The 18,358-nt window shown below is 38.5% G+C and overlaps 1 protein-coding gene across 3 annotated transcripts in view; it reads right to left on the bottom strand.

Moving 5' to 3' along the window:
* CADPS2 (calcium dependent secretion activator 2) overlaps nucleotides 1-18,358 on the bottom strand; it is a 567,688-nt gene that overhangs the window by 42,414 nt on the left and 506,916 nt on the right. For all 3 annotated transcript variants that reach the window (XM_024250127.3, XM_054559726.2, XM_054559723.2), the window contains 2 exons: nucleotides 1,142-1,225; nucleotides 1,001-1,033 (listed from right to left, as the gene is read on the bottom strand). In XM_024250127.3, the coding sequence (XP_024105895.1) occupies nucleotides 1,001-1,033; nucleotides 1,142-1,225 (117 nt within the window). The remainder of the gene's footprint in view (nucleotides 1-1,000; nucleotides 1,034-1,141; nucleotides 1,226-18,358) is intronic.

Raw genomic sequence — 18,358 nt, forward strand, 5'->3', positions numbered from 1 at the left:
TAAAAAGTCCAGTTCCAAAGAAACCCCATGCAAAGGTAGAAAAGTCCAGGGTCTTCTCATTTAAAATACTCATTTATAACTACAGCAGCAATAAAGCCAGAGACAAAACGTGGTGGTGCATCCTAAAAATAAGAGCTATCTACAACTAATACATAAAGCTTGCCAGCACTCAAAACTGCTACCATTTCTAATGGCAATGTAGAGATATAATGTTCTTCAAATACAAAGAGTGAATTTATATTCCATCTAGTCTTAAATCTTAATTTATCTTTCATTGTGCTCTAATTCTGATTCTTTGAAAATTGACATATATGCTAAAATAAATGATTAAACAGAACACCTTAGGCCTTGATCATATATGTGATAATAGAATTTAAATCAAAAATTAATTTGGTATGATGATCAGCTTAAAAATGCTGCACAACTTGTTGGTTATGTTTACCATGTGAATGTTCTCATTGTAGCTAAGTCAGTTTCATGATTTCTGCTCATGGAATCTAAATTTTGGAACAAACTTGCAAGTTATTTCCCAAGAATTCTATGAAACAACAAATGTTAAAATAAGTGATTACTGATTTATATAATACTTGTGTATTTAGAAAACTAATTCTTTAACTGGTTCATCTTTATCATTATTTTACCTTCTATAAGAAACCCATTACAGCTTTCATATAAAGGGGAGGAAAAGCGAGCGGTTTTTCTATAAATAGTGTGAGGCACTTTCTACCCCATCCTAGAGTGCTATAACTTCCCTCTGCAACTCAGGTGATATGTTCTTATGATTAACTGATCTCCTTAAGAGTTTCTGAGTTACAACAGAAAAAGTCAACGAAATAACCTTGCTACGCCTTGTTATGAAGGTTAGTGCTTGCTTAAGAAAATAAACTACTCCCTAAGGGAATGGCACTGGTTTAAAGATTTGAAATAAATCCATGATGAACTGTAATTATTTTTTTAAAGAATTCCATATAGTTTTAAAAAGCAGATAAAAAATACTTACTGGAACATCAACATATTTTGCAGCTGCTTTCACCTTAAGTGTGAAAGAAAGAGATAATTATGAGAATTATTTTTTAACTGCCATATAAGTACTATGACAACAGTTAAAAGACCACAGAAGAGAACTCATTCAAATACTTACAGTGAATGACAGAATGGATGAAAAGAAAGTGCCTTCATCATACCTTGACAGCTTAGACAACACGCCTTCCAACACTGAAACAAACTATAATACAGTTATAGTGAGTATTTAGAATGTTACTGTGCATACAAACTAATAGCAGGGCAAACAATTCCTGAATCAATTTCTTCCATGGCACAAAAATTCACAATGAATAAACTGACAGCTGAGGTCAAACTAACTTGTGATGTTTACTCTTTCATTCTGAACATGAACTCTACCGTCCTTTCCTTTCCCATGGCTGGAAATAATACACTTTTTTTTTTTTTTTTTTTTTTAATGAGATGGAGGCTTGTTCTGTCACCCAGGCTGGAGTGCAGTGGCGTTATCTTGGCTCACTGCAAACTCCACCTCCCTAGTTAAAGCTATTCTCCTGCCTCAGCCTCCTGAGTAGCTGGAACTACAGGCATCCGCCACCACATCTGGCTAATTTTTGTATTTTTAGTAGATACGGGGTTTTACCATATTGGCCAGGCTGGTCTCGAACTCCTGACCTTGTGATCCACCCGCCTCGGCCTCCCAAAGTACTGGGATTACAGGTGTGAGCCACCGCGCCTGGACAATAATACACAATTTTTTTAAAAAATAAAAAATAATGTGTCATAGGAATCTAGTCACTATACGTATGAGATCACTGAAGCCATTCATAAATAATCTTAGGTCCATGAGATTTTTCCTTAAAACATTTTTCAACTTCAATGTGGATGTTAAGAAACAATGGCAGGCAAGCTTAATCAGATTCCTTTCTATTGTATATTACTTGCCATCCTTCAACTTTTTCTACATCTACACAGGAGGTTGAAGATAAAAGAACAGATAACGGGCCAGGCAGGGTGGCTCATGCCTGTAATTCCAGCACTTTGGGAGGCCGAGGTGGGCGGATCACCTGAGGTCAGGAGTTCGAGACCAGCCTGACCAACATGGAGAAACCCCGTCTCTACTAAAAGTACAAAATCAGCAGGGCATAGTGGCTCATGTCTGTAATCTTAGCTACTCGGGAGGCTGAGGCAGGAGAATCGCCTGGGAGGCAGAGGTTGTGGTGAGCTGAGATCATGCCATTGCACTCCAGCCTGGGTGACAAGAGCAAAACTCCATCTCAAAAAAGAAAACAAAAACAAAAACAAAAACAAAAAACAAAAAAACAAACGAACAGATAATGAAAGGGAGGTGTTGTAACATATGAGCTCTTGTAACTATGACACAATGGCTGACATTAGTTAACAAGCATTTACCAGGCAGTTCTAATTGGCACACAGAAGGATCATCCCTGCTTCCCAAAGCTTATGTAGCAGTTATGGAGAGAAAACAGATACACACTGCAGAGTACAATGGAAAAGAGCACTGGACTCAGAATGTATATCCCAATTCCATCACTCAGTAGAATGCAAGCTCAGTTTGACCACCTTACTTCTCAGGCTTCCTTCATCAATTAAATGGACTAGGGTGAGGGGGAGGATGTGGAATTCAAATTAGTCTCAAAAGTGGTTTACATTTCTAAAAATTTATATTTCTATGAAATAAAAAAACACATACACTATAATACAGTAAAAATGTGAAGCATTTCACTTCACTTTATTTGGCATGAAGATCGATGAATAAGAGATCTTAAGAAGGACATACTGCCCTACATCTCTCCTCCTTAGAACTAAAATAATATGAACTATTGACACATTATAGATTCCCAAAGGGAAAACGCTGACAATGTTTTTTCAATAGGAAAAGGGAAATTAACGAAGACTGGTTTTTGTTCACATAGCAGCTTCTTCAACAAAGTGATAATAGTTCTAGGGACACAGCTTATTGGTCTCTGGTGACCAGAGAACTTGTTGTGAGTGCATAGGAGATAATCTTTTCTTTATGGCTGATCAATTACTGCAAAATAGTTTATGCAAAAGAAACAAAAACTTCCCTATAGGTTTCTCCATCACATCATTTGTGACATGATGTAAGAACACAGAAACAAAACCAAGCAGACTGACTGTGAACTATAAGTGCATTTTTAAAGATTGAGAATAATGTATGCCTGGGTAGCTATCCTAAAGGATGCCTAGGGAAAAAAAAATCCACCCACAAAATTGCGAATTGCTCACATGTAGAAGTTAATTTAGCACTTTCTTCCTGCCTCTTAGGATTTCTTACCAATCATGACTGGTTAACTCAACTTGATGTGGTTTGCAAGGACCCAGAAGACGAATACTCTAGGGTTCTGTCAGACCAGGGAAAGGGAATTCCAAACTTAATGGCCCTCTGTGGAAAATGCCTCATCTCTTGTAAATGGAGCAAGTGTGTACTGGGTGATCTCATTTGCCACGAGGACAGCGGCAATTGCTATGGTTACTAGACAGCTTGAACCATGGAGGCTGTAGCCCAGCACCTGGTTCTTGGTGCCTGCTAGTGAGTCTGTGCATACACACATGTGTGTTGCTGGGGGACAAAGCAAGATAGAGGCAGGAAGCCTGTCGATGAATTTACATCTTGGCTCAAGTTGCAGCTCTGCCACTGTCTGGCTACGAGATAAACGTCAAGTCATTTTGCTTCTCTCTCTTCAGTGTACTTCTCAGTAAAGTGGGGAAAAGGACAGCTATCCTGCCCACCTTACAGGAATAGTCTGAAGATCAGTGGAGGTAATTTATGTGAAAGAACTGTGAAAATGGCCAAACACTAAAGAAATGTAAAGAATTAATATTATCCATATGATTAGCAAAATCACTATCTGTGTCTAAAAATCTGAATACATTAAGTCACAAGTTAATGGGGGCTGCCTTAGAATTACTTAGTGACAAAGAGGAATGAGTTTGGTCCTTCAGCTAATGGGTCTAATTCAATTAAATCTATGGGGCTTCTATGGAGGTAGAATACAGCTGAGGCTATGAGTCAGAAAACCACTGGGATTCTGCCTGTTTCAAGGTTATTTGGCAGATGGCAGGAGGAAGGCTTTAAACACTGGTGGTCTTGCTCCAAAGGCTTTAAACACTGGTGGTCTTGCTCCAAAGCCCATGCTCTTTACCCATCATGCTACAGAACTATAAGAATTAAGTGATATGCTGTATGCAATGTGCCCAGCATGTAAGTACTCAAGGGTTCAGGTGTGGTGGCTCACACTTGTAATCCCAGCATTTTGGGAAGCCAAGGCAGGAGTATTGCTTGAGTCTAAGAGTGCAAGACCAGCATGGACAACATAGCAAGATCCTGTCTCTACAAAAAAAAAAATTAAAAAAATTGGCTGGACATGGTGGCTTGTGCCTGTAGCTTCTCAGGAAGCTGAGGTGGGAGGATTGCTTGTGCCCAGGAGCTCGAGGCTGCACTGAACAATGATTGTGCCACTGCACTCCAGCCTGGATGACAAGGGAAGACCCTGTCTCAAGTTAAAAAAAAAAAAAAAAAAAAAAAAAAGAGAGCTTGGCCAGGTGCGGTGGCTCACAGGTGAAATCCCAGCACTTTGGGAGGCTGAGGTGGGTGGATCATGAGGTCAGGAGATCAAGACCATCCTGGCTAACACAGTGAAACCCCATCTCTACTAAAAATACAAAAAAATTAGCCGGGTGTGGTGGCAGGTGCCTATAGTCTCAGCTACTCAGGAGACTGAGGCAGGAGAATGGTGTGAACCCAGGAGGCAGAGCTTGCAGTGAGCCGAGATTGTGCCACTGCACTCCAGCCTGGGCAACAAAGTGAGACTCCATCTCAAAAAAAAAAAAAAAAAAAAAAGAGCTCAATAAGTGTCATTTTGTTTTAATTATTAATGAGTACCTAGGATAAGAAATACAAAAACACAACAGTCTTAGACCTTTCCCTTTGGGAAATACAAACTAGTGGGAGAGATAGACATGAACATAACTGCACATGACACAAGGCAGAAGTGTTATGGGCAGTGTAGACAGTAAGCAGTATAGCTGAAACCAGAAGAAGGAAATAATGTCTTTGACTACAGGATATGGGGTCAGCTTCATTTATGAGGTGGCACAGGAGCTGAGCCAAAGGATAGCAGAGATGGAGTGGCTAAAATGACTCTCTGGGAAGGTTGCTGGCAAATGCATTTAGGGCAGAAGTTTCTCCATTGTGGCATCTGGCAGCCTGTGTGGCTCATCTTCTTCAGAGCATGAAGCAGCATTGGCTTATATACAAGTTAGTCCTAGGTGTGAACCTGTGGTCTGCTGCATTCATGTCTCAGCATTCTTTGTCTCCATTTCAAAAGTAGTGGAGTCTTTCCTCAGGTTCCTCCCTATCCCTAAAGGTCCCTGGGGAGGCTCAGTACAGCAGGGAATCTAAGTGCTTACATGGCAGTGAGCAGCGACAGCACCTGTGGGATTAACCAGCTGAGGTATACAGTTCCTACAGGAAGGTTTTCTTTGTAAGATTTTTGTTGAGGCACACCTAGTAGAAGAGTTACCTTAAAAATCAAACTCTTTATAAACATCAAGATTGACTAGTAAGGGTATACCTTCCACCTGGCTTTTAATTGCATAAAACAGCAAGATTCCAAAGAAACCCACTTAAATGTTGGGCTTAGTTGCTGCATCTTTAACTGCTTCCTGTGAACTTTCTCTGTACAGCTCAGGGAGTGTATAAACATTTATGGGTTTGCCTTGCGCTGTCTGTTCTCCTGAGGGTGTCGGGTTGGAATGAAACACTATAATCTCTTTGTTTCCCTCTCTTTATTACTGATGCCATTAACTGGGCTTGTTTGAAAAATATTTAACACCTAAAATCTGTCTGGGTAATTACTGACTTTGTCTCATAAAACTCTTGGAAGTGACTGGTAGAAGGAAACATGAAGAGTGCTTCAAGGCATGTGCATTTACATTTCTTGTTGATTTTGACAGCATATAAGATTCATACGGAAGGTAGGACCATAAACTCTAAGTGACGGGAGGATTCCGGCTAGGGTTCAAAACACACAGTTCTTGCATTTTTAGCTGTGACGCTTTATGAAATAAACAAGGAATATTTGCATCATTTACACTGCACGTTATAAAATCTTCCACAGAAAACACAAACATCCCTAGTATGGCTGAAAATGAAAAACTAAGTGTTTTCTGTGGGGGAGGATGGGATAGCTGTTTTGTTTTTTTTTTTGTTAAGACCAGGACTAACTAGTATTGTTAAAAATCTGCACAAGTACTCCCTGAATCTAATTAAAAAACTTTAAAAAATTAAAAATAAACATGTTTTAACAACATATTCTTAAAAAATGTGAACACAGTACCAGAATATCATGAACTAGGAGAAAATAGGTTGTCTTCCCTAAATCAGAATGTTAATATATAATAATAAAATAAAACGAGGCCAGGTGTGGTGGCTCACACCTGTAATCCCAGCACTTTGGGAGGCCAAGGTGGGTGAATCACGAGGTCAGGCATTCAAGACCAGCCTGGCCAACATAGTGAAACCCCGCCTGTACTAAAAAAAAAAAAAAAAAAAAAGCAAATTACCCGGGCATGGTGGCAGGCGCCTGAAATCCCAGCTACTTGGGAGGCTGAGGCAAGAGAATTGCTTGAACCTGGGAGATGGAGGTTGAAGTGAATCGAGATTGTGCCACTGCACTCCAGCCCGGGCAACAGTGCAAGACTCCATCTCAAAAAAAAAAAAATATATATATATATATATATATATGCACACACACATATATATGTATAATAACACGATACAATTGTCTCTTTCCCATCCTCTTTCTGTGAATCCAGCTGTGAAACTACTTATTTGAAGCTTTATTCCAACTGACTCCTAAAAGGTCTTACCAGATCCTGCACACCTATAGGAAGGAGGGAGAGTGTCTGACAGCAGATATTTATTCATAACATACCTTGTTCTGCAAAGTATCTAGGACAACTTCTAAAACAGCACACCTAGACCAGATGTTGGTGAATTCACCACACTGTGTTCTCTCACTCTTCCTTTTCATTGTTCCCTCACAAATAAACTATTTTACTTTGCATTCTCTCTCTGCTAAAGGCTCCTAATATTGTATGCTATTCCTTTTGGGCACATACTTGGATTTTAACAGGTGCCTTCTGAATATATGGCCTTGATCCAAACAAGTAAATTGAGTAAATTCAATGCAATTAATTTCACCAGGCTAAATTAACAAGAAACTTTAATTACATAATCTAGGCAGTCAGATCAGATTTATCTTCTATCTATCCTATTCTTAAGAGAAATCCAGGGGAAAATATTCTAAGTTATGAGAGAGAGAGAGAGAGAGAATGTATATATACCCGTATATCTGTATCAATATAGTTGGGGGAAAAGTGTATATTATTTCCTAAATCCTTTTTTTTTTGCAATAATTGAGAATCTAGGAAGTTGGATATTACAGAAATGATCTTTTACTTCATACCCAGCATTGATGGAGGCCCTGTTCAGCAGTGCTTTCTGAGAGTTGTCATTTTTTTCACTCTTGGCTCTGTTAACCACATTCTAAGCCTTCCCCCAGTTTTTTTTTTTTTTTTTTTTTTTAAAGACAGTCTCACTTTGTCACCCAGGCTGGAGTGCAACGGCGTGATTTCAGTTCACTGTAATCTCTGCCTCCTGGGTTCAAGTGATTCTTGTGCCTCAGCTTCCTGAGTAGCTAGGATTATAGGTGTGCGCAACCATGCCCAGCTATTTTTTTTTTTTTTTTTTTTTTTTTGTGCTTAAAACAACAAAAGTTTATTATGGTATAGTTCTGTAGTTCAGAAGTCTAACAAAGGCTTCACTGGGCTAAAATTCAAGTGTCAATAGGGTTGAGTTCCTTTCTGGAGGCTCTAGGGGAGAATTTGTTTTCTTGACTTTTCTAGCTTCTTGCCTGCATTTCATGGTTCATGGTCTCCATCCTCCATCTTCAAAGCTGGCAACACAGCATCTCTCTAACCCTGCTTTTGCCATCTCATCTTTTTCTCTGACTCTTTTCTTTTGCCACCTCCTTCCCCTTTTAAATACCTTATGATTACACTGGGCTCACCTGAATAATTGCGTTATCTCACAGGGTTTTGCCATGTTGGCCAGGCTGGTCTCGAACTCCTGACCTCAAGTGATCTGCCTACCTCGACCTCCCAACATACTGGGATTACAGGCATGAGCCACTGCACCCAGCCTTGGCATTTTCATTGCTATATATAATGTATCCCATTTTCATCTACCTGACTTAAGAGTTGCTCCACCTGGTTACTCTAGCTGGACTCTACAAGCTGGTCTCACAGAATGTATGCATGGAGGGACCCACAGCCTGGCCGGTACAACCCAGATATAAAAGGGACACAAGAGGACTGGAGGGTGAAGCTACCACTCTTTCCCTCCCTGGTCTTGCTGAGTTCTGTATGGTGTTGTGGAGCGATCACAAGCTTAGGGACCACAGGGGCCAAATCCTGGCTCTGCTGACATCTATTATGTGGCCTTAGGCCTCTGTTTCCTCATCTGTGAACAGGGAGACTGGACTGGTGACTAGTCCTACCTTGAAAGATGAGGCCACCCAGGCAGGGCCCCAGGCCTCCTTTCCCTTCTTAATCAGACTGACATCAATGCTTTGATTGGTGTTATATTTTGCAGTGCTAATATATATTTGAGACATTAATATATTTTATAAACATTTTTAAAGCATATAAAAATATATCTTAAAACTATGAAAATGTTTGAAAAGTCCCTAGTAGATGACCTCAGGACTCTTCCAAGTCCAGTATTCCATGTACTATGAGTTTCTAGAGCCTGGAGACAACAGATGCAGGCCACCAGCAGGCTCCATGCAGATATGTGTGTAGGACTTTTGTTCTAGATTGAGAAAAGGCTGTCAGTTTTTAAAAAACCCAATACCCCCACTTTTTTTGATGAGGAAAATAAGTCATGTGAGGAGACCCAGCTGGTAACATAAGAAAATGGGACTAGAATCCAACTTTTCTGATGATCCCGCACTTTGGTTTGTTTAATTTTAATATAAAGTGGCAATAAATATGACATTTCTTGTACCCTTTCCTTGGTAAGGTTTAATGCTCCTATTTTTTTTCCCTTGGTAAAAATTACTGAAGTCTTTCTGGCTAGAAGAATTTTTGGGTTTTCCCCTTTTTTTTTTTTTTGAGATGGAGTCTCGCTCTGTCGCCCAGGCTGGAGTGCATTGGCGCAATCTCGGCTCACTGCAAGCTCCGCCTCCTGGGTTCATGCCATTCTCCTCCCGGTATCTGGGACTACAGGTCCCCGCCACCACGCCCGGCTAATTTTTTGTATTTTTAGTAGAGAAGGTGTTTCACCGTGTTAGCCAGGATGGTTTCGATCTCCTGACCTCGTGATCCGCCCGCCTCGGCCTCCCAAAGTGCTGGGATTACAGGCGTGACCCACTGCTCCCAGCCTTCCCCTTTCTTTGAAGGTTACTTTCCCTCTTTTCCATAGGTGTTCCAGTTACAGCACCTTGGCCTGAGAACAGTGGCTGCTGATACAGTATTGTTTTCAATTGTTGAAATCTTATAATCACATCAATATTTTGACCCCATATCCCTCCTCTGAGCTCCAGACCCAAATAGCTAATACCTTCCTTGACATCTCCTCCCTCAGGTGTCTCAAAGGCAGCTCAATCTCAACATGTCCAATACTGACATCATGGTCTTTCTCTCTAAATCTGTTCCTCTTCCAGGACAGCCTGCACCCAGGAATGACACTAACATTCAGGCCATAAACCTAAGAGTACTCCTTACTATTTCCCTTTTCATTGTACATCTCAAATGTCTTTGTATTAGTTCACCAGAGACCAAGTAACAGCTTCTAGACTATCCCCTCTCCAGTCTGTTTGCTAGAGGCAGTCAGATGAATCTTCCTATAATGCAAATCTGATTAATTCCCTATCCACACTCTCCAACCTTTCAGTGACTTCCCATTGCTCTTGGGATAAAGACTTTAAGCTCCTTAGTACTTCTGCACACTTTTGCAGCCTTGTCTTGCTCCAGGCCCTGGTTTCTACAGTTTCTCTTACTTAAATGATCCTTTCATCTCTCTTCTCCTGGTTAACTCTTTCATTCTTAGGAACTCAGCTCAAGCTTCACTTGTTTGGGAAAACTTTTCCTGTCCTCCCTGACTAAATGAGTTATTCGGTCACAGATTATCCTACATGACACATTTGTATGGGTTGCATTTTATGTTTGTTAGTGTGTCTCCTCCAAGGGTTAGCAAACTCCCTGAGGACAGGGACCCTGCTGTTTTGCTTAGCACTGTATCCCTGGCATTGAACATACTTTCTGGCACAGAGCTACATCCTGAAACTCTACCTTGCCTCATGGCTGTGAATTTCAATCCTTTTTAAAAAAATGAATATTGCCCTTTTTCATTAGGGGCAGAGTCACAGTATATAATTGTATGCAAAGTACTTTATTTTATGTTCTAGGTTAGAGACAAGAACTGGAGTATTGATGCCAGAGCACATTTCTTTAGCATTTTCCAGATTTACTTTCATCTATTGGATTATATGACAAGCAGTGTAAAAAGAATAATAAACAGGATTCAGAGACACACACATAACCGTGAAGAAATGGCAGAGAAAGTGGACATAGAGGGCACTGGGTAAGGAGAGGGCTAAATTTGCTTAGGAAGAGGTAAGATGTCTTCTACAAAGGAGAGCAAACCAAGACTTTTCTAGTTGAATTATAAGAAGAAAGCAAAAAAGGGTTCTTCAAGTAGGGGGCAGAATGTGAAAAGGCACAAGGGTCTGGAAAAACTATGAAACCAATAGAACTTTGGAATAGCTAGAGTTTAAGATGTGGGGGAGAGTGTTATAGGGACAAGAGCAATTATACTGTGAAGGGACTTGTAGGTGATGCTAAAAAGTTTTTCTTGTGGGTCAACCTTTCACAAACTATATTCTAAGGAATATTAATTCCTGCAAGTTATTATTAGGAATTCTGGAATAAAGGGCCCCAGGACAGGTTGAGTGTAGAAACACTGCACTCTCAAACACTGCATCATCCTAAACTACAAGGAATACAGTGTTCCCTAAATGGGTTAGCAACCTCATCTCACGGGACATCAACAAAACTCAAGTACAAGGTGTCCTGAGACACAATTTAGGAAATGATGGCACAGAGAGTAAGGAATGCCTACAACATATGAAGCATTGGCAATAAATGGTCAAATCTGTATTTTGGAAAGATACTCTGGCTTCAGGGCTGTATTAGTCTGTTCACACACTGCTATGAAGAAACACCCGAGACTCGGTCATTTATAAAGGCAAGAGGTTTAATTGACTTATAGTTCTGCATTGCTGGGGAGGCCTTAGGAAACTTACGATCATGGCGGAAGGCAAAGGAAAAGCAGGCATCTTCTTCACAGGGCGGCAGGATGGAGTGAGTGCAAGCAGGGGAAATGCCAGATGCTTATAAAACCATCAGATCTTGTGAGACTCACTATCATGAAAATAACATGGGGGAACCACCTCCATGATCCAATTACCTCCACCTGCTCCCACCCTTGACACATGGGGATTATAGGGATTATAATTCAAGATGAGATTTTGGTGGGAACACAGCCAAACCATATCAAGGGTGAAGTGGGGGACCATGGTGGAGATCAGTGAGGCAAGAATTTAAATGAGGAAATGATGAGGGCCTGAAGACTATAGTAGTGCTAGTGAGAATGGAATGAGGCAAAAAAGGGAGTGTTTAGGAGATTGACTCAAGGCCCTGATGTCCTCCTGTGTGACGTGCTTGAGCAGATTCTATAAAGACAGGGACCCTAGGATGATGAGATTTTACAATGGGGTGATCAGTACTGCCAATGGAGACAGCAAATGCAAAACAAGAGGCACCTGGGGTGGGGTGGCGGTGATGTGGGTATTTTTAGACATTGACCTTGTAGAGATGTACAGAAAGCAACGGGAAATACAGGGTTTTAGGTGATAAAAATGAGAGAAACAATAATAATATCAACTAATACTTAACAATGTGTTGGCCACTGTTCTAAGACTCTATCTGTATTAACTTACTTACTATTCACTAACACTAATAAATGCTACTATTATATTACTCCTACTTTATAGGAGAGGAAACTGAGCCACAGAAAGCTTGTTTAAGTAACTTGACTAAGATCAGACAGCTAGTGGAGGAGTTGAAATTTGAACCCAGGTCGGAAGTTGGGCTTTTAATTGTGATTCTGCACTGCCTTTCACATACGGAGCTGGGAATCACAAGCATAGAGTTAAAGCCAGAAGTGGAAAAGTCACAGAAATTTGTAGAAAAAGGTCAATAGAGGACCAATGATGGTGGCCCAAGAAGTAACAGCATTTAGTTGCCAGTGGAGAGAGAAGGGCACAGACAGGGAAGGCCAAGACCTTTTCTAGGCACATAAAATGTGTATATAGTAGGGAGGGACACATACTGTTGAGTACTGTGTGTGGTTGAGAACTTGGGCTCGTTCTCATGTTATTTGTGACAACATGTGAGGTAAGAAGAGGATCTAAAGGTAGGCTTGAAGAGGAGAGGTAAAAAGAAGAAAGTGCAGTTTATTATTTATCCAGATGCAGCAAATAAATTTATCAATATGCACAGAACAATTAAAATATGGGAAGAAATATTTGGGATACGAGAAATTCACTGTTATTTTCATCTACTTTATGTTGAGTTAATTATTATGATATAAAAATGTCTACGACATGACTCTTAGAATTTGCCAGTGTAGTAACAGTTAATGTAGAAACCACATACTTTAATTTTTATGAGCTAGTTGCTCTTTACGGATTTCCCAGAGATGTAGAATCAGTTAAGTGCATTGGATTAAGGATCTGAAGCTCAGAGGTTTGAATCCTGATTCTCACTAATTAATTAGGTGTTTGACGCTCATCAGTTTAATAAAGGACTTGAGAATTATGTTCCTATCAGTGACTGAGGATAAGGCTGCCCATTTCATTAGGGGCAGAGTCACAATATATAATTTTATGCGAAGTACTTTATTCTATGTTCATTTCATAGGTTTTATAAGGCTTAAATAAAGTCACAAATGTACAGTTACAGTGGCAGTTTCACAGTAAGCACTTCAAAACTCTTTTAAAAAAGTTATTTCTTCCTTGGTAAAAACAGTGTGAACAAACTGTCTTATAGGCTATTTTTTTTTTTAATATCCTGAAGTTTAAAGGTTTACATGCCAGTCTGGATGAAGATTCACCAGAGCAGTGTTTCTCAAAGTCTGGCTCATGGTTCCCTATTGTAAAATAATCATGGTAGCTGGTTAAACATGCACATTCCTTCCCCTCTTCCCAAACTTAAGAGTCAGCATCATTGGAGATTGGGGTATGGAAATCTGCATTTTAACAGCTCTCAGGTAATTTTTTGTGTATGTGTGCTAACATTTAAGAATCATTGCCTTACAAGATGTTTTAGTTTTTCTCAATGAAATAAAAGCACAATCTATCCTGCCTGTGGACCCTGGCATTATGCCTGCCCACAGGCCCTAACAGCTGGCCCACACAAAATTTCTAGCTGGGGTGAGTGATCCAGAACTTTTCCTGCTGAAGTCAATCTGTAAATAGTGGAAAAGGTCACTGTTTTTCCAAAGGTGCAGATACCAATGTAAGGCTACAGGGATCATGAAGAATCAGGGAAACATGACACCATCAAAAGAATAAAATAAAGCTGACCGATAACAAATAAGGAGACTCAATCTGTATTCAAAAACCTCCCAACAAAGAAATGGCTTCAAAAGCGAATTCTACCAAACATTTAAAGAAGAATTAATGCCAATTCTCTTTAAACGCTACCAAAAAAAAAACCAAAACAAAACAAAAAAAAACCCAAAAAAAACAGAAGAGGGAACACTTCCAAACTTATTCTATGAGGCCAGCTTCACCCTGATACCAAAGCCAGACAAAAGATACTGCCAGAAAAGAAAACTGTAAGCCAAGATAAACATGGATACAAAAATCTTCAACAAAATACTAGCAAACTGAATTCAACAGCACATTAAAAAATCATACACCATCACCAAATGAGATTGATCCCTGGGATCCAAGGATGTTTGAATATAAGCAAGTCAGTTGTTATGATACACCACATTAATAGAATGAAGGATAAAAATCACCAAGATCATCTCCATAGATGCAGAAAAACACTTGACAAAACTAAGTAATGTTTCATAATAAAAGCATTCAAAATATTAGGAATAGAATGAAATTATCTCAACATAATAAAGGCTATACATGAAAAGCTCACAGTTGACATCATATTCAGTGGTGAAAAACGAACTTTTTTCTCTAAGATACAGCATAAGACAAGGATGCCCACTCTTACCACTTCCATTCAACATACTACTGGGAGTCCTAGCCAAAGTAAGTAGACAAAAAAATAAAATAAAATAAGTAAAGAAGAAAAAGAAAAGAAATATAAGGCATGCAAATCAGGAAAGAACAAGTAAAATTATCTCTGTTTGCAGATTACATGATCTTAACATGTAGAAAACCCTAAAGACTCTACAAAAAAGAACTGTTAGAATAAACAAATTCAGTAAAGTTGCAGAAAAAAAAATCAAATACAAACTATCACAAGATCAGAAAACCAAACACCGCATGTTCTCACTTGTAAATGGGAGTTGAACGAGAACACATGGACACAGGGAGGGGAACGTCATATACTGGGGCCTGTCAGGGGCTGTGGGGATAGGGGAGGGATAACATTAGGGGAGATGCCTAATGTAGGTGACGGGTTGATGGGTGCAACAAACCACTATGGCAGGTGTATACCTATGTAACAAAAGTGCACTTTCTGCACATGTATCCCAGAACTTAAAGTATAATTTTAAAAAGTCATTCATATATCTGTATACTAACAATGAACTATTTGGAAAGAAAGTTAAGAAAACAATCTCATCTACAATAGCATCAAAAATAATACAGTACTTAGAAATATACTTAACCAAGAAGGCAAAAAATGTGTACACTGAAAAGTATAAAACACTGAATAAATTAAAGCAGACAACAAATTAAAAAATCCCATGTTCATGAATTACAATAATTATTATAGTCAAAATGTCCACACTACTTAAAGTGATCTACACATTTAATGCAATCGCTATCAAAATCCTAATGGCATTTTTTTAAAGTAACAGAAAAAGCAATCCTAAAATTCATCTGGAACCACAAAAAGCTTCAAATAACCAAAACAATTTCAAGCAAAAGAATAAATTGGAGGCACCACACTTCCTAATTTCAAAATCTATTACAAAGCTAAAATAATCAAAAAAGTAAACAATGTTAACTTTTTAAAGTAAACTTTTTAATGTAAACAACGTTACTGGCATAAAAGGAGATGTATAGGCCAACAGGACAAAACAGAGAGCTCAGAAATAAACCCACACACATACAGTCAACTAATCTTTGACAAGAGTGCCAAGAGAAAAGGATGGTTTCTTCAATAAATAGTGCCGGGAAAAGTGGGTGTACACATACAAAAGAATAAAATTTGACCCTTATCTTACAACATAAAGAAATGGATCAACAAAACCATCAACTAAACACCATCAAGTAAAAATGGATTAAATAACTTAAGACCTCAACCCATAAAACTTCTAGAATAAAACATAGGGAAAAAGTTTCTTGACATTGGCCATAGAAATGATTTCTTGGCTATGATACAAAAAGCACAGGCAACAAAATTTTTTTTAAAATGAGATTATATCAAGTAAAACAGCTTTTGCACAGCAAGGGAAACAATCAACATAATGAAAAGGCAACCTACAAAATGGGAGGAAATGTTTACAAACTATTTGTCTGATAAGGAGTTGACATCTAAAACTCAACAGCAAAAAAAAAAAAATGAAAAATTAAAAAAATGAGCAAAGCACTATGTCTCTAATGAACACGTATAAATGGCTAACAGGTATACGAAAAGGAGCTTAACATCACTAATCTTTGGAGAAACGCAAATCAAAGTCACAGTGAGATATTAGCTCACATCTGTTTGGATGGCTATTATCAGCAACCCAAAAGATAACAGGTATTAGTGAGAATGTGGAGAAAATGCCCACTGTTGGTGGATATATAAATTGGTGTAGCTACTATGGAAAATAGTGTGTAGAATCCTCAAAACATGAAAAATAGAACTACCATATGATTTAGCAATCCCACTAATGGGTATATAGCCAAAGGAATTGAAATTAGTATATCGAAGAGATATCTGCACTCTCATTTCTTTGCAGCATTCTTCTCAACAGGCAAGACTTGGAAGCAACTTTAATTTCCACGAGACAGGTGAATGGATAATGAAAATGAGTTATGTGCATATAATGAAATATCATTCAGCCTCAAAAGAAGAAGGAAATCCTGTCACTTGAGACAAACAGATGAACCTGGAATATATTGTGCTCTGTGAAATAAGTCAGACACAGAAGATTAAATATTACACAGTACCAATTATACGGGGAATTTAAAATAGTCAAAATAATAGAAGCAGAGGGCAGAATGTTGGTTTCTCAGGGGCGGAGGGGAGGGAGAAATGGGGAGATATTTGTCAAAAGCAGTCTCAGTTATGCATGATAAATAAGTCCTAGAGAGCTACTGTACAGCATAGGGCCTATAGAAAACAATACTATTTGCTAAGAGGACTGATCTTATGTGACTGTTATCACACACAGAAATAATTATTTAAGAGGGCTGGAGGAAAATTTGGGAGGTGATGGATACGTTTATGGTACAGTTTGAGGTGATGGTTTTATGATTATATACTTACATGGCTGTACACTTCCCTACAAACTCATCTTGTGTATACTAAGCATGTACAAATTTTTTTGTCTGTTAATATCTCAATAAAATGGTTTAAAAAATATCATAATTTTGGAGATTAATTTGCATCATCTTTTTAAAAAACATCAATTATTGTCATCTCTTATAGAAGCTTGAGATGTTTGGTTCAACCTATCAAGTAAACTTATTTTATATTTTTCAACCAAAGAATTAAAGAGAAGTACAATTTGACAGCAGGAGAAATTAGGCATGGAGAAAAACCATAATCTAGTGCTGATTTCTAAATATAATATCCGGTATTATACGAGGCTCTTTTAATCAAAATTAAATTAAAAATTTAATTTCTCAGCTTCACTAGCCACATTTCAAGTACTCCACAACCACATGCGGCTAGTAGCTACCGGTGGACCGTGCAGGTTATTTTAGAATATCTTTTCCTTAGCTCAAATACACTATTTTTAAAATTAACCAGATGTATTTGATATAGAAAAATTTAAGTGTCTTACTTTGCCAGAAATGGATGCAGAGATGACATGCAGCCCCATCTGCCTTCTCTGTACTCTTCCTTCCCACCCCCAAAGCAAAACTTGCTGGACTTTTTCCTTGCTGCCTGATAAACCTTATATCATTTATAGCTAGCATGTAATTGAATGATGCCGATTACGCAAACTTCTCACAAAAGGCAACTTCCGTATGAGGACTATGTTCATGGGTTGGTTATATCTGGATAAAATTTCCCTGAAGGCCTTACAGAGAAGAAGGTGCGAAGTTAACTTTATTTCACTGTAGTGCGTTGACTGTGTGGTGACGCAAACTGCTGTGCTGGGCTCCTCAGAGGGTGGAAATCTCACTGCTCTTCCTCAAAGAGCTTGATTCTCCAGTGGTTCACCCCTTCCTCCTATGATTTTCCTATTATTTTTTTCTCTATCTATCCACTTGTTGGTGAGTGTGTGAGGTATCTGTATTTGTAGGTATTTGGTGCAGTGGTAAAAATCAGGGGAACAAAAATAAGCTGGTGAGGTGGTGTGATTCTAACATTGTTTTTCTTTGTGGTTGTTTTCCACTCTAAGACATGCCACTAGATAATTTGAAAAATACAAAAAAAATGAAGATGAAATAAAAAATTAACTATACTCCCATTACCCAGAGAAAAGCTCTGTTAACATTCTGGTGTTTATCTCAACAGTCTTTTTCCTATAAGATGCAAATTCAAATCATATTTTACACCTTTAAATATTCAGCTGTTTTCACTTAATACTATATTATGAAACTCTTCATTTATCATTAATAGTCTTTGAAAGCATCATTTCTTAATGCAGATGTCCCATAATTTGCTTTATCTTTTCAGATGTCCCATAATTTGCTTTACCTTTTCCCTCATTAGAAATGAAGGTTGTTTCCAAATATTGGTAAGACATAATGTGGCAAGTATCAATAATATATATTTTGTGCATCTAAGCAGTATGACAAAATAGAAAAAGGTGAAAAGGTATTAATGTACTTGA

This window comes from Pongo abelii, chromosome 6, assembly GCF_028885655.2.
Source record: "Pongo abelii isolate AG06213 chromosome 6, NHGRI_mPonAbe1-v2.0_pri, whole genome shotgun sequence".
In the NCBI taxonomy this organism is placed as follows: domain Eukaryota; kingdom Metazoa; phylum Chordata; class Mammalia; order Primates; family Hominidae; genus Pongo; species Pongo abelii.